General features: G+C 37.0%; 2 protein-coding genes across 24 annotated transcripts in view; one reads left to right on the top strand and one right to left on the bottom strand.

The window, feature by feature from the left end:
* Positions 1 to 15098, bottom strand: part of FGF14 (fibroblast growth factor 14) — a 378041-nt gene that overhangs the window by 227306 nt on the left and 135637 nt on the right. Inside the window, exon 1 of one of the 2 annotated variants that reach the window (XM_085215547.1) lies at positions 6748 to 6877. The exons of the other annotated variant lie outside the window; for it this stretch is intronic. Within the exon in view, the coding sequence (XP_085071673.1) occupies positions 6748 to 6823 (76 nt within the window). The 5' untranslated portion in view covers positions 6824 to 6877. Of the gene's footprint in view, positions 1 to 6747; positions 6878 to 15098 lie in introns of those variants that run through there. 2 annotated transcript variants of the gene reach the window in all.
* LOC146545647 (uncharacterized) overlaps positions 5411 to 15098 on the top strand; it is a 51917-nt gene continuing 42229 nt past the window's right edge. For 7 of the 22 annotated variants that reach the window (XR_014880856.1, XR_014880849.1, XR_014880847.1 and 4 more), the window contains exon 1: positions 5417 to 7473. Coding sequence is in view for 11 of the 22 variants with exons in the window: in XM_085215558.1 (XP_085071684.1) it covers positions 7317 to 7473 (157 nt within the window). In the remaining 11 variants the exon portion in view is untranslated. Of the gene's footprint in view, positions 8509 to 15098 lie in introns of all 22 variants that reach the window. The other 15 variants (XR_014880853.1, XR_014880848.1, XR_014880851.1 and 12 more) reach the window with 7 other exon arrangements.

Here is a 15098-nt window from a genome sequence, read left to right as displayed (position 1 = left end):
ATTGTGCAGGTGCAAGAAAGGAAAAGAAATGCAAAATTAAAAACAAAAATGTGTTACCATTGGTCACTGAGAGAAACAACAGGCCACAGCTGTTTTCTCTTTTCTGAAAACACGATAATTTTTAACTTCTTAATCAACAACTCAGGTGCTTAACGTATAGTAGATAGCATTAGGAATTTTTATAGCAGGGATTAGGTAAATGAACTCCTTAACTTCATATATGGGCTGAAAATGTATAAGATTAAGTAGTAGTAGAGTTGACCTGCATTCTGATCAGTTACTGGTAAATGAGATATCCAATTAGCTTTCAACAAGCTACAGCTGTGTCAGTGGCTAATGTAAGTGTACTCAGTGAATATTTTACAAAGCTGTCACAAGGAAAATAATGTTGAGAGATAAAGATCCTGATAACCTAAAAGGAAATGGACTTCTGACCACAGAGAAGAGAAATGATACTCAGAAGAAGAAAGCTGTAATATAATCATAGCCCTGCTGAAAAGATCTTGGGAGTACTGGAGGATGGTAAGCTGAACATGAGCTAGCAATGTGTCCTCACAGCCCAGCAAGCCAACCATATCCTAGGCTGCATCAAAAGCAGTGTGGCCAGCAGGGTGAGGGAGGTGATCCTGACCCTTTGCTCTGTGATGGCAAGACCTAAACTGGAGTACTGAATTTACATTTGGACTCCTCAGTACGGGAGAGACTTGGAGTTGTTGGAGTGAATCCAGAGAAGGACCACTAAAATGATCCAAGGGATGGAACACCTTCCCTGTGAAAATGGGCTGAGAGAACTGGGAGTTGTTCAACCTGGAGAAGAGAAGGCTTTGGGGAAACCTACTAGTGGACTATCAGTAGTATCTAAAGAAGGGCTATAAGAAAGAAGGGATCTATTAACAGGATCTTTTGTGATAAAACAAGGGGAGATGGTTCTAAAATAAAGAGGGGAGATTTAGATTGGATATAAGGCAGAAGCTTTTAACAATGAGGGTGGTGAAGCACTGGAATAGGTTGCCCAGAGAGGTGGTGGATGCTCCCTCCTTGGAGACATTCAGGGTCAGGCTGGATAGTTCTCTGAGCAACCTGATCTAGCTGTAGGTGTCCCTGTTCATTGCAGAGGAATTGGACTAGATGACTGTTAGAGGTGCCTTCCAATCCAAATGGATCTGTGATTCTACAACCACCCTTACAGCTGGGTTTAGTAGGGTACGAAAATGATAAAGATGTGTATCTGAAATAGGAAACCACAGAGAGTAGTAAGAAGAAAGGAAGAGAAAAATGAATAGATTAAATAAGGTCAAACTTAAGAAAAGAGAAATACTGTGAATAGAGGTTCAAGAGAGTAAACTGTGTAAATGTCTAGGCTGTTCTTCATAGGGTTGGTGGGACTGCCACCTACACCTGCCCCAGCTAAGAAGATCATATGTAAAGACTCAGTTATAGCCACAGATATTCTAAACATTACTTTCATAATGGGCTCAAAGTATGGTAAAAGTATTGAAGTTGCAAAGGAATGCTATGTTCCGGTGTTTTTCTTGCTTGTTTATTTCTGTTCATAAATTCTCTGTTGCTGTTGTTTTCTTGTTTGGGTTTTTGTTTTGTTTTTAAATTACGCTTTAACAAATAAGAAGCAAAGTATTCCTTCACCAAAGATGTAATAAGCTGCCATTTTTTTTCTTCAGTTACTTAATTTGGGCTTCTATTTGCTCAGAGATAAATTAGATATCTCCCTATCTATGATATGTGGGTGAGCAGGGTAGGAAGTAGGCTACTGCTAGATACTTTCAAATAAAGTATACAGCACATGAGGAGGAGAAAAGTTTGTGTGAGATAGCATCTTGAACAGAACACAAACATACTGGACAGAGTTTCTACCTATAATCAAGACTTCTTTTTACATCTCCATTAAAGAATATTTGGGTCATTTCTCAGAGTTCTCATTCAATTATTTCTCTTTTTCGGTAGTTCAGCAGTAGAAACAATTGTGTGTTTAAATTAATGTTCTTTAATCAATGCAAAACAAGCATTAAATGAAACTACAGCTACAACACTTGAATGTGATTTATTTTTTTTTAAATAGCAGTAAGAATATTTTTTGAGGATTTTTTAGTTTACAGTTCCCTCATTTATTGAAATAAATAAATACATTGAAAAATAAATATTGAAATAAATGCTTTCTTTTCTCCCATTCTGTACCCTGTTTTCTCCTCTGCTCAGGGATGCCTACTCATTTTAAGGTTAGCAACTGAGAGGTTGAGGGTGCCATATAAATGTCTTGAATGAACAGTCACAAAAAAAAATTACTATTCACTCAAAGAAACATAAAGGGAAAAATAAATAATAAAACAAAAAATGAAGTGGGAAAAATAAATTGTGGGATCAAAGGTTGTTTTTAAAAAAGGAAAATATAAAATAAATTATTAGAGGGGTTCAAGTCATAGTATTTCTAATGATTCTAACGATCAAAGCCAGCGATGGCAGCATGATCAATGATCAAAGTTTCACAAGACATTTAATTAGATGTGTTATCTGTGTAAGTGCATATTCTCACTGAAAAAAAAAAAAAAAAAAAAATTCAGGTAATAGTTAAACTCGAATCCATTTTTGAGCATTTTTTAAATTTAATTTGAATATGCTCAAGATAAAAACAAAATCTAGACAAAAAAAACAAAATCTATTTTTGTCTCATTGTTTTATGTCAGCATTCAGTGGTGGTTAAATGACCTCACAACTACCATTTTGAAAAACATAATATTCTAAATGGTGCGTAGCTCTACCTAACCTTATGTAGCAGCAGCTGCAAAGAAAGAGATTCCTTACTAACATTTTGTTGTTCTCATAGAAACACTGAATTTGCTACAATACAATGAGATAGGACATATTAATCAAAGATATCAAGTATTCTTCAAAGCAAAACCTATAAGCTCAATTTACTATCATTCTAACATACACATAATTTATAAAGTACAGTGATTTTTATTTTTTTTTTCAACAAGGATGATGACTAATATTTGGAAACCTAAAGCTGACTCATCATATGAAATTTTATTGACAACTCAATGTTGTTTTCTTTGTACCAAGAGCACACACATTACCAAATGCAAGTGTGTACTGTTAAGAAGGAACATTTTGTATGCTTTCCACTTTCAGATGATTTGAGCCCTCTATTTAGTCTTTTTGAAGTATACATTTTTGTCCTCCAGTCCAGTTCAAGAAATGTTATAATCCGTTCAACGTTCACAAAAGAGTTAAAGCAGAAAACTAAGTTCATGTTTCTCATCTACTGTCAACACAACCAATGTCCTTGTACTGGCAAGTTTATATCTAAAAATGAGATGGGTCAGGGATAAGGGTTTTTTATGTAACACAGCTGAACATGTATATCTTATACTTTGAAAGTAACACTTTTCAGATTTTTTTTTTCCTGTGATTAAAATATGAAAATTAACAGGCTGCTGACTACCAAAACTAGGAAACGTATACTTCTTATTTTCTATAATGGTTTGGTGGTGGTGGTTGTGTGTGTGTGTTTGTTTTTTGTTATTTATTGGCTGGGTTTTTTTGGGAGGGAGTCGGGGAGAGAAGCAGAAGAAAATATGGTTTTGTTTTTTCTAAATGGTACCATGATACCTAAAATGATACCTTAATTCATGCATTTCTGCTAATGAGGTTTCTGCTTGTTTGTTGATTGGTTGGTTTTTGCAAGCTTAAAAGAAAGGAATAATGTGGTCAACTTTAATAGCAGATTTCATTTTTCATTGCAACACATTCAATCTTGACTCCTTGCACTCTTCTGCGTTACTGGTTTCTTTGGTAGTTGCATAAAGAACACATCTTTTGTTCTCAGGTTTTTATATAAAAAATGAGAGTATGAGGTATCTAGGAATCAAATTCTTTCTTCTCAATCTCAATTTTTATTTGTGTTTAAGCATCTTGTTGAAAGTGTCCAGATTGACTAGAAGGGGAAACAACTCAGTCATGTTGCTAGACACATGTAATTATTCATATGATAAATCCTAAAAATTTTCAAAGCCATCTTCATTGTGAATCCATTAGTATAATCCTTTTATAGAACAGAAGCCACCTGTAGATCCAGAGGAAAACAAGACTCATAGAGGAGGAATTCAGAAAAAAATGTAATCTCCCATACTATTTGTGATACATCTGTACCTAGTCATAGGCACCTTAGCCTTCTAAAGGAAGAAAGAGGAATTCTATTCTGGACAAGGCCAGAAAGGAGCACAGACTCCACAAGGAATGAGCTGTGTGTATCAGTGTGCTTTCCTCTGCCCCCAGCACTCTCCTTCACCTTGGCTGTTATGCCCAAAAGGCCTTGCTCATGTGCAGAATGAGACACACACCTTGCTCAGGACTGATAAAAATCAAAGTATCACCAAGACAGATTATGATCATGCTATTCTCTCAAACTGGGTGCTCAAGGAACTAATTGCAGACAGCTGGTTGAACAAATGCCAATTGGGCATGCTCTAAATGCTATGACTATGAGTTAATGTAATTACACTGTAAACAGGACCAGCCCAAGCTGACTGCGTGACAGGATCTCCACTTAAGCAGAGACACTTATAAGTTACACCTGAACAGAGATCTCTTATGCCTTGATGTCAAGAAACCTTGCTGATACAGATACGTGGTATATGACCGATAGTTTTAAGCTTTGTTAGCTTCATTAAGATTATATCTTAGATGTGCATATTTAATCTCTAAAATGCAAAAAAGTCTAGGACAAAGAGTGGATTGACCCACATCTACTTCTTACCTCTCTGTCTAAAGGAGTTTAGAAAGCAATGAGGTACATTTTGAACCTCATGATTCAATGGGAGGGCCTTCTGGATAACTATGTATGCTGTGAATAATCAATTGTACTTCACCATCTGTGATCTTGCTGTTTTATTTATGATTAAGCTTTGTTAAAACACTATATTCTATCAATAAATACATTCCTGCTCCTCTCTGATGAATGTAGATTTTATCTGCAACACTGTCAGTTTTTCTACATCTGCAGTCTCTTTTCTTTCTTTTGAAAGTGAGAGATTGTCCGAGACTGTTTTTTGACCATTCTTATTAGGCCATTTTTCCAACAACAGTGCTACATAACTCTTGATATAGGAGTTCTGAACAACGAGCCTCTTAGATTAACCAGTACTAAGAGTGAATGATATTAACTTCACTAAATGCTACTGCTTCACACCCATTTCCATTACTGAATAGTTTTTATTCTATCCATTTAAACTCTCAAGCTGGTTTTAATAACGATATCTAAGTTATCTGCTTTATACCAACTTCACTATTCATTCGGAAATCCTAAATCAAATGGGGCTAACTGGCAGACTTTGGCCACCATAAAACAGAATGCTCTGGTAAATTCAGTCAGTTATTTCAGTTTCTTCTTCCCACAGGCCATTAAGACTCGGTGATCCTGCAAGTCAAACCTGTAATAATCTCAATGAGTTATAACCAATATTCCAGTCGCAAGTGGGAAGAAGGTATGGAATAATCTGAGGCTTCCAGAATTACATACTTTTTATCAACAAGAAAAAAGATATAAAAGTCAACTCGTTTAACTGATCAAAACATGACTAAATAAATTGGAACACAGGAAGTTCAGTATGAAAAAGGGAAAAATCTTACTTGCTTTAAAATTACAGAGCACTGGAATAGACTGCTCAGAGAGGCTGTGGAGTCTTTCTCTGGAGATATTCAAAACTTATCTGGATGCTGTCCTGTAAATCCCACTGTGGGTACTTGCTATGGCAGAGAGATTGGACTAGATGATCTCCAGAGGTCCCTTCCAACCCCTATTCCACAATTCTGTGTAAATGCAGCATATACTCCCTGTCAAATCTGGCAGTTACAACGAGTACAGGAAACAAAGGCTTAAAATTTCAAGCCTATTAGGAACATCTGAAAACCAGCACACTACAAATAATATTTGCTTAGAGTAAGCTAAATGTGTTAGTGACAGCAAGTAATAAAAACATAGACAAGAAAAATACAATTAAATTTAATTTTCCATCATCAATACTCATGACCAGGCCCTTTGTTGGGCTCATTATGGGACAAGTGATGAAGAGACAACCCCACTACAGATTCACTGGAAAAAACCTTCTCACTGCAAAACAAAGAAAACCCAAGGGGTTACTTTGGGACCTTTTTACTTGTTGCATATTCCATTATCAAGCTTTTTTTTTTTTTTTTTTTTTTTTCACTCCTAAGGGAAGCCTATAACTTCCAGAATGTAACCTCTTAACAATTTCAGTGACTTGACAGACTTGTTCATCTCCTGAGGATTCAAGTGAGAAATGCAATACATGATAGAGCTGAAAGAGTATCCACGAACCACTTCAGTTACACTGAACTTTTGCAAGAAGTATATGGTATCCAGTATAGAAAATACTGGTCACTGCAGCTGACCATGACTTTTTGCTGCAGAAAGCAACTGCCAAGGGCTCTCAGAAGCTTAGCAGATTAGTGGAACTAAATGCTTTGCAATACAAGTAGGTTGCAAAGCTGCTGCAAAACTAAAGCACCCCCACAAAACAAAATTTTGCTGATACATGATATAGTTGTATACATGCAACTATGTCTTCAAAGTAAATTGTACAAAACAAAGCTCATTCAGACTAGATAAAGCATGCTTTCCTGTGAAACTGGACTTGGTAAAGAAAAATGTGGACATAAAAAAGTACAGAGACAACACAGTGACACCACTGGACAGAAGAGTCCACCTACCATGTGAATATCCAGGCAAGGACTGATTCCCTTTTGATTGGCTTCTCCCTGCGAGTTTGTGTAAGTTAATACACATTTTGATGTTCCCAAGTATTGCCAAGCACAGTACTTTTATTATCAGTCTTTTCCAACTTTGATTAGAAACAAAGTCAGCTCTGTTCTCTTGTGAAAGCAGAAAAAGGAGTTGTTTTATTGTGTGTAACAGATTGATGGGGAATGCAAGCAGCTCAACAAGCCAATCCTACAAGAGCAAGAATGTGAGAGTCTGAGTGGAGCAGAAATAGAAATTGTATCGTCATAAACAATGAACAAGAGCGCTTGAATAGAAGGATGGTAAAAAGGTCATAACCTGTGTATCCCAAGGCATGACATGAAAGGGGTTTTCAAGCCGAATGGAGACTACTGCTGGCCATTGAGGGAGGGCTACAAGACTTACTTTGGAAAGAGCATGGACAAAAAAATCAAATCAAGTCAAATCAAATCCTGATCCCTGGACATCTGAGGCCTTAAAAAGTCTTTTAAGTAAAATTATATGATGTTTTAAAGGCATTAGAAAGAGTGGATTGCTTATGGGAAAGGAGGAGTTAATGGGGAGGGCAGTCTGGGCTAGAAGAATGTTAGACAGTGGGCAGCAGCACATGAGAGCACGTGAAGATAAGAGCAGTGCATTAGGGGAAGACAACAAGTGCTGTAGAGGACTCACAAGCAGGAACAAGGCCGAGGAATGTAAGTTGATTGCAGAGGGGAAAAACAGCTGTAGCTATGAGGGGATGGTTTGGGTAGAAGAAGAGAGTGAGAAATTTCAGATGTAAAGCAACGAGAGAGCAAAAAGAGCCAAATATAAGTTTGATCAAGCTAGGGTAGCTATAACAATAGTGTTGGAGAAAATATAGAAGGGGAGTCAGGAGGCTGAGAAGCAGGACTTCTACAAAAGGATAACTGAGATGTTAAACAGAAGTGACTGTGGTACAAATAATATAACAGCTAGCATAATGGGATCCTGAGGACTGACACAGGGACATAGGGATGATCAAGTTCAACAGAGCCTACTCCTTGTGAAAGTAAGTTGTCCTCAGCCAGCGACATACCCCAAAGTTTTATGGCCCTTTGCACAATGAGGGACAGCAATACAAACCAGGGAAACCTGTATCAGTGAAAACAGCAGGGCAGGGAAAAGCACAAATGAGAGAAGCTATCAAGACCATGACTACTAAAATACTATTACCTCCTACCCAGTTTTGATTTTTAGCTAAATAATTGGGACTTTTGAAGATAAATATCTATGCAAGGGTGCTGCTATCTTAAAAAACACAGCTTGGTTTTACTAATACTAAATCAAAATTGTGTGGCTAGGGCGTCCTGTGCAGCCACAAAATAGGCCATTTGTAATGCTGAACTCCCAAAAATAGCAGCCATTACAGTGGTTGCAGCTAGTGTTATAATCTGTTAAGGCAGCTGATTTCATGCCTGTAGAGCTTCATTTGGAAGAACAAAAACCAAATGGTTCTAGAATTACATACTGTTAGAAAGCTGTTATTGTCTGTAGTTGTTAAGCTTGTGCTGGATAGAAGTGGAGTCTGTAGTTATGAGCTAATATTCAAAACCATAGTACTGGAGGATTCACTTGTTGATTGCAAGTGTTTATGGGACCTCTGAAACCCACTAATGCAAACCAGGTAGACCAGGAAGGACAGACTGGGAAGGATGGAAAGATTCTCCAAGAAGAAGGAAAGCTTAAGGAACCCAAACACAAAAGAGAAGGTAAATAAATACAACAGTAAAACAAATACATGCAGTTATTATTCTGGATGAGTCATGAGAATGGAGTTTGGAACAACAATAACATTTGAAGAAACAAATGGAGAGCCTGAGAGATTATGCAGCCAATGGAATAAGAAACCACTTACAGCCTTTATCTATCAGTTGGTAGAAGTGAAGGAGGGGATCCCAATAGTCAGGCAATGAAACCAGTACTCATGATCTTTGGCAAAATGAAAACATCAGCTTCAGCCTCACAGGCTGAAGTTAGACTTCAGCACTGTGCATGTCCACTGCCTCTGGAAGGCATTACTAGCTAAGGTACAACCAGCCAGGGGATAACTAATAGTACCTATTATCTTTTGGGATAGCTGTAAATGTAGTGGAAAAAATTATCACATTAACAGAGTCTGGTGCTGTTAATGTTTTGAGACATGCTGGGTACCCAGGGGACACACCTACTGGCAAGTCTGAAGAGCAGGGTAGTGTTCAGCAACAAACAGAAAAAATGGCATTTTAGGTAATGGTTTCAAATCAGGGAATGATTTCATTCCATATCCTTCTAAATTTTTTTTTATGGGAGTAATAAAGAAATAGACATCGCATAGAAATCCTGATCAGACATTGGTGAATTGCAATGAAGCCCCAGAAATACTTGAAGCACCACACAATGGGCATCAAGAGAAGATTCTACATAAGCAAGACAAATTAGACTGTAGAAAGTTTAACACACTTGTACTGATAACAAAATCTGACCCAAACCCACAGGAACATTATTAACACCCAGCTCAGGGCAGGGGAAGATTGTGACCCACTATTATTACTCCTTTGGATAATGGAGTGCTAGTTCAGTGACCCAGCTTATACTGTTTAACAGTGTACAAAAAAAACAATGGAGAGATGTGCAGTCTGAATTTCAGGGCAGTAAACTCCACAAACAGCACCAACTCTAAAAATGCCACAGGAATATAAAGACCAAAGTGGTTTCCAGTCATTGGCCTCAACTCTTATACATCTCTCCTTTCTAGGAGGATGACAAAAAATTGTTTGTTTCTGAAGAAACATAATTCCATTTGCCTAATGAAAGCATAATATCAGGAAGTAATAAAATACCACAGGTGCTTCTGTAAATACTACTCAGCTTTGTTCGAAATCTGTACATCCTTGATAAATAAAGAAGCCTTTATGTCATTCACTTATAAATATAAAATTGTGTGTTAGAACAATAGGAAACTAGACAGCAGTGTTCTTAACTCCTGTGACTGCTAAAGGAGTTAGAGTAAAATTTAAATGTGGAACAAAACCTTTACAACATTTCAAGTCTACTGACAACTGAAATATCACTAAGAATTACTCTCTAAGAGCAGGAGCAGCCTAAAATTTTATACAGTGAATTGGTTAAAACTCCTTTCTCCAAAGTACTTACCTATACATCTCATGAAAATTCCATTTTCCAGACTTTTTTTTCAGTGTAACAGACAGCAGATGTAGATCACTTTATCACAAGGCTTTGATATCAGATGTACTGTGCAGCAGTCAGTTGTTGAAAACAACAATTTGGCTTTGTATAAAGCAATTGGAGCTTCTTGATGGGAACTGTTTGCAGGTTATGCTGGTTTCTTCTTCCCCAGATATGTTTCCTATGGAGTCTCAACCCAAACTCTATCTAAGCAGTAGCATTTTCGGAACTGTAGTATTAGTTTAACTGTAGAGTTCTAAAATTTATTAATAGCACCTGCATTTTAGCATTTGATATTACTAAGCATTTTTAAAATAGTGCAGGACAAAAGCCAAATTACATGAAGATATCTAGTAAAAAAATGAGAGTGAAAGTTGAACATAAACTGATATTTTGCTCCTGCATATTTTTATAGTTGATGACTTTTATCAAAGGCTCTGTAAATTGACAAATCACAGAAAGCTCAAGGGTAGAAGTAGATAGTTATGACTGCCTGTATGGAGATCACCTTACACTGAATAAACTGTAACCAGTAACATGTGAACTGCAGTTTTTCTTTCAGGTTGATCCCAGCCCAAAATTTAGTTTGCTTTCTGATGTCTTTTCCACTTGCTTCTTTAAGGGAGCAACTGTAGTGCCAGTGTATTTTTTGTTGTTGTTTTTGTTGTGTTTTCTCTGTCTGACGGCATTTGAAGTATCATTGTAGTGACTTGGTATTACAGCTTTCCTATTTCTAAGAAATAAATGAAGCTGTAAATGATGGGAGAGAGGGAAGCCAGCATTTCCCAGCATCAGGGTGTAAAAGGGCTTTCTAATGTCCTTACGCTCATCCATTATGACAGCCTCTTTGAAAGGCTGGAAAAACCTCAACAACAGCTTAGAGTCATAATTCAAAACAGGTCCTTGTGAAGTAAGGATTTATCCTGTTCCTATTCATCTAACAGCTCAGACTGCCACGGTTTCTGAAGACAGAAAATAATATTCAATCACAAAAGAATTTTTCATTTACAGGCTTCTGTAACAGAGACAAAGGAGAATTCATAGGATGCACCCATCATTCTCTAAGTCATATAATACATAGAAAAAATCTTGCAATGTAGAGACCACTGTTGATTCCAACAGTATCAGGTACAGAATATGTTCTCAGTGCTTTTTCACCCCCTTCAAAAGGAAGTCCTGATGCAATTTTAGCAGCAGTGGCATCATCATTACAGCTTAATGTTTTCTTAGTAATGAATGGAAAGAGATGCCAGCTCAAGCCGACACATCAAGTCTAGGGAGCCTGCTTCCTCAGTGGTTTTAAGACTCACAGTCCAATTGCATTATGTTTATTTTACTCTGCACAGCAGCACTTCAAAGACAAAAGTTTGTACTGGAGAAGAAAGTAGCACCTTCCCTTCAAAACTTAAAAATCAAATGACTCTGCAAGCATATAGATGTTCATAGCCCAAATAATCTAATACATATATATATACACATATATAAGACTACATTGTAGAAATGTTTGAGTTGTTTCATCCTATGAAAATTCTGCTTTAAGATATTGAAGGAGATAGACAGGTTTAAGTACATTTACTGTCTATTGAGAATGTCTACTGTTAAGACAGTCACTATCATATAAAGATCTTATTTAAAATAATTATTTGCATTAAGTTTTTCTCTAAAAAATGTGTATTTTATTCTTTAATTATAATTAATGTCATTTTTCAGCGCTCTGTATATGTTATTAATTCATAAATGTTTGATTGTTATTGTGATGGTAAGATTGAATTATCCTTCAATTTACAGAGGGAGAAAATGAAACATTAAATATTCATAATTCAACTTTCATGAATGTAGATTTTTTTTTCCAAATAAAATGGCATATCCTAGGATATAAAAAAAAAATGAAATAAAACCATTTTTAACTGAGACAAGTACAACAAAAAATATACCTTTACAAAACAGCCCAGAATATTTCTCTTTACTTGCCCTGTAAATCACTGAATGCCAGGAAGCCACAGGTTAGAGTCTGAAGGAAAGAAGGAGCAAATCTGTCATCATTGGGAAGGTTATGAAACACACACAGCTCTTTTGGACTTCAAATGTCCATTCAAACGCGTTTGTTTTTTTTTGGTTGCACGTTTTTCCCACACCCGTTATACCCCAGAACAGGTATTTATGTGAATAATTCATGCGTGTGTTTGGTTTTGATTGTTTCATAGATTGATTGATTGTTGAATTTATTGCTGGTTTTCAAACCCATCCAATCCTCACTGAAGATGAAAATGTGCCCGTAGGCTGAACTGGATGCAGGACCTTCATGTTAGCTGCTTCCAGCTCTGGTGCTGCTCAGTAGGCTCTGTTTGAACAGTTGTAGATCCCCATACTGGGCCATCCAAACTGTCGTACAATCATTTAACTGAACGGTCTCTGAGTCTGCAGCCTGGACTAGTAAACTCGAAAATAATCTTACTTTCATTGTAAAGTAGCCATATACTGGCAGTTTGGCTCTTAGTATCTTCATTCAGACAGCATTTGATGAACTCAAGATGCTCTCTCCCACCTCCTCTGCAATCTTGAGCCCTCAATGTGTGAACAGACTGCCGGCTTTTATGCCAGAAACTGATAAAGATTTTCAATAAGCTCCTGTCTTAACAGAGTTGCAAGTCCTACAGCAGTGGTAGAAGTATAAAGTCCACTGTAAAATTACGATAAAGTCCATTATTTAACCTTAGGATTTCATAAACTGTGACCACTTGAGCTTTACCCTTTCAGTCTATGAAGTAATAATAGTAATTTCAGTGAAATTTCAGCCTTACAAAGCTCTGCTGCATACACAGTCTTCCTCACTGTGATACAAGATTTACAAGGAAATATGTAATTTTAAAATCTGTATTTTAAAACCTGATGTGGATCTTTGAGGGAGCAAAGCACTTCACAGTAGTTAACAGTAGTGGATAAATAATGGAAATGAGTGATGATAATAATATTTTCCTCTAAAGGTGAAAGCAAAATGATGTCTCCTTTTTCTTGTTGCTCAAAAAGATATCTATTCAGTATCTTCTTTCACTTAATTTGATGTCTTTTCATCACAGATTTCCATTGCTCTTGCCTCTCTCCTCTAGATAGGACAACATCCACAGATCCTTTACTTCAGTCTGCAGGCAGCTAACCAGGGTGGGTTTCTCATGGGTTTGCAGGTTTGTAGATATGTGCAGGCTGCCTGGCATGGGAGCTGCGGCTGATGACACAAACCAATCTCATATTTTTGTGCCCTCCCCTGTTTTCACAACCCTGAATACCTAATAGGGAAAAGAAAATCCTCATCTTGACCAACCTCAGCTGCCTGGTTATTCCACTAGCAAAAGCACCAGCATCTGCCTTACCTTTTCTTACAGTTGTTTTGTCTGATCAAAGATGGTCAGTTTTCTTTATTCTGGTATACACTTTACATTATAATACCTGCAAGCCATGTTTAAACTAGAAATGAAAGGAGATAATTTAAAAGTGAACAAATGATTACTCAAATTTTCACATTCTCCCTGAGGAAAATGTGTTTTGTTCCCATGAGGATCATTGTTTTGCCTTGTGAAGCAAAATCCCTGAACTCTGTATTCTTCGTTATAGATGTCTGATGCAAAGTAAGAGTAACTTGATGTGAAGGACATCTTGAAATATTCTGCCTTTTGAATACAAATGTAAGAATCTGCAGAAACTGTGAATGAACATTTACAACAAACTGTGAGCCTCCTACTGATGCACTCAAATACAAAACAGGAGGCGAGAGAAAGAAGGAAAAGAGATGAATTTGTTTTCCTACCAAACATCTGCCTTCTTTAACAGAAGAAACTAAAGAGAAAACACTGTGTGAAGAGGCCAAAAGCTGCATTAATTACAGTATTTTTAGATGCTACAAGCACAATTTTGATAAACACTCTAAACTGTGAAAAAACTGTACTGTCAACGCAATTAAGTCCTTTTTCTTGGTGCAGCATCATCAATGCATGTGTCTGCTGAGAATATATTGTGGGTTGTACAGTGCAGTTATCCTTTGATTAATGATTCAAGATGATCACTAGGGACCACACAAGCTCCTGGGAGATGCCAGAACAAGCAGCACAATGTCATCATTAATATCTTCTCTTGACCTACATTAGAAAGAGTGATGATACATTCAGTGTTATGGGGCAAAATTCAGCCATGGTTATACACAAACAGCCCCCATGGAAGAAAAAACAATAGGTATATGGCTTTGGAGCAACATTAGGCATTAAAAGATCACTGCATGGATCTAAGGGTAGGGTTTATTTATTTAGATCAACTGCAGAACATGGGAAGGTGTCAGACTAATTATTCTGTTAGCTTTAATATCTGGGTCTGCTGTGAAATCCCCATACAAAAAAAAAATTATAATCCCTCTAGGTGGAAAAATGTGAGATCTCATTTTTTATCTGGTTAGTATTTCTATTTAGCCAGAGGATGGCATTAGAGCTGGTATTTTATCAGGATAGACCTAAAACTCAGCTCAAAATAATATTTTTGCTAAAGGCACCTGCAAGTGGTGACATCAGTCTGTCAGTTGGATTGCTTTTCTGCACTGACATGAAGTCCTCCATTTTGTGCCAGTGGGTACTGATCATGTATTTGCATGAAGCACTCTGAGCGAGCAAGGCAACACAGCACACTTGGTTTGCTGTCTTCAGCAACTAGAATACACTAAAGAGCTCAAAACGTTGCAGTGCTTCCTTCAAAATACTTGGTCTACAGTTTGGGCAGTAAATCTGTTTTTGCTTCCCAAACTGATTTTCTGTATTGCATTTATCCTTGTCCAAGGTCTCAGATATTATCTTCAAGGTACGTCATTGCTTCACCCAAGGTTAACTGAACGGCCACCATTAGCAATGCTGCCAATAGCACTGTTTCTTTAATATACTGTAATTTTCTATAGCGAGGGTGAAGCTTGTTTGCACTAGGAACATTTTTTACTCCAGGGAGAAGTATGTGGAGTATGTTTCCTGAGTAACCAAAGGACATCTGTGTGCCAAAGTTATTTTCAGCTTTAAATTTTTTTTTTATTAACTCAGAGCATCTCCACTACTTTCATTTTTCCCACAGGGAAAGGACGCAAGAGCAGAAATGATAGATTCTAGTC

Source organism: Meleagris gallopavo, chromosome 1 (genome assembly GCF_905368555.1).
Source record: "Meleagris gallopavo chromosome 1, MGAL_WU_HG_1.1, whole genome shotgun sequence".
Lineage (NCBI taxonomy): Eukaryota > Metazoa > Chordata > Aves > Galliformes > Phasianidae > Meleagris > Meleagris gallopavo.
The sequence above is the reverse complement of the archived record's forward strand: the minus strand, read 5'-3'. Positions and strand labels throughout refer to the sequence as shown.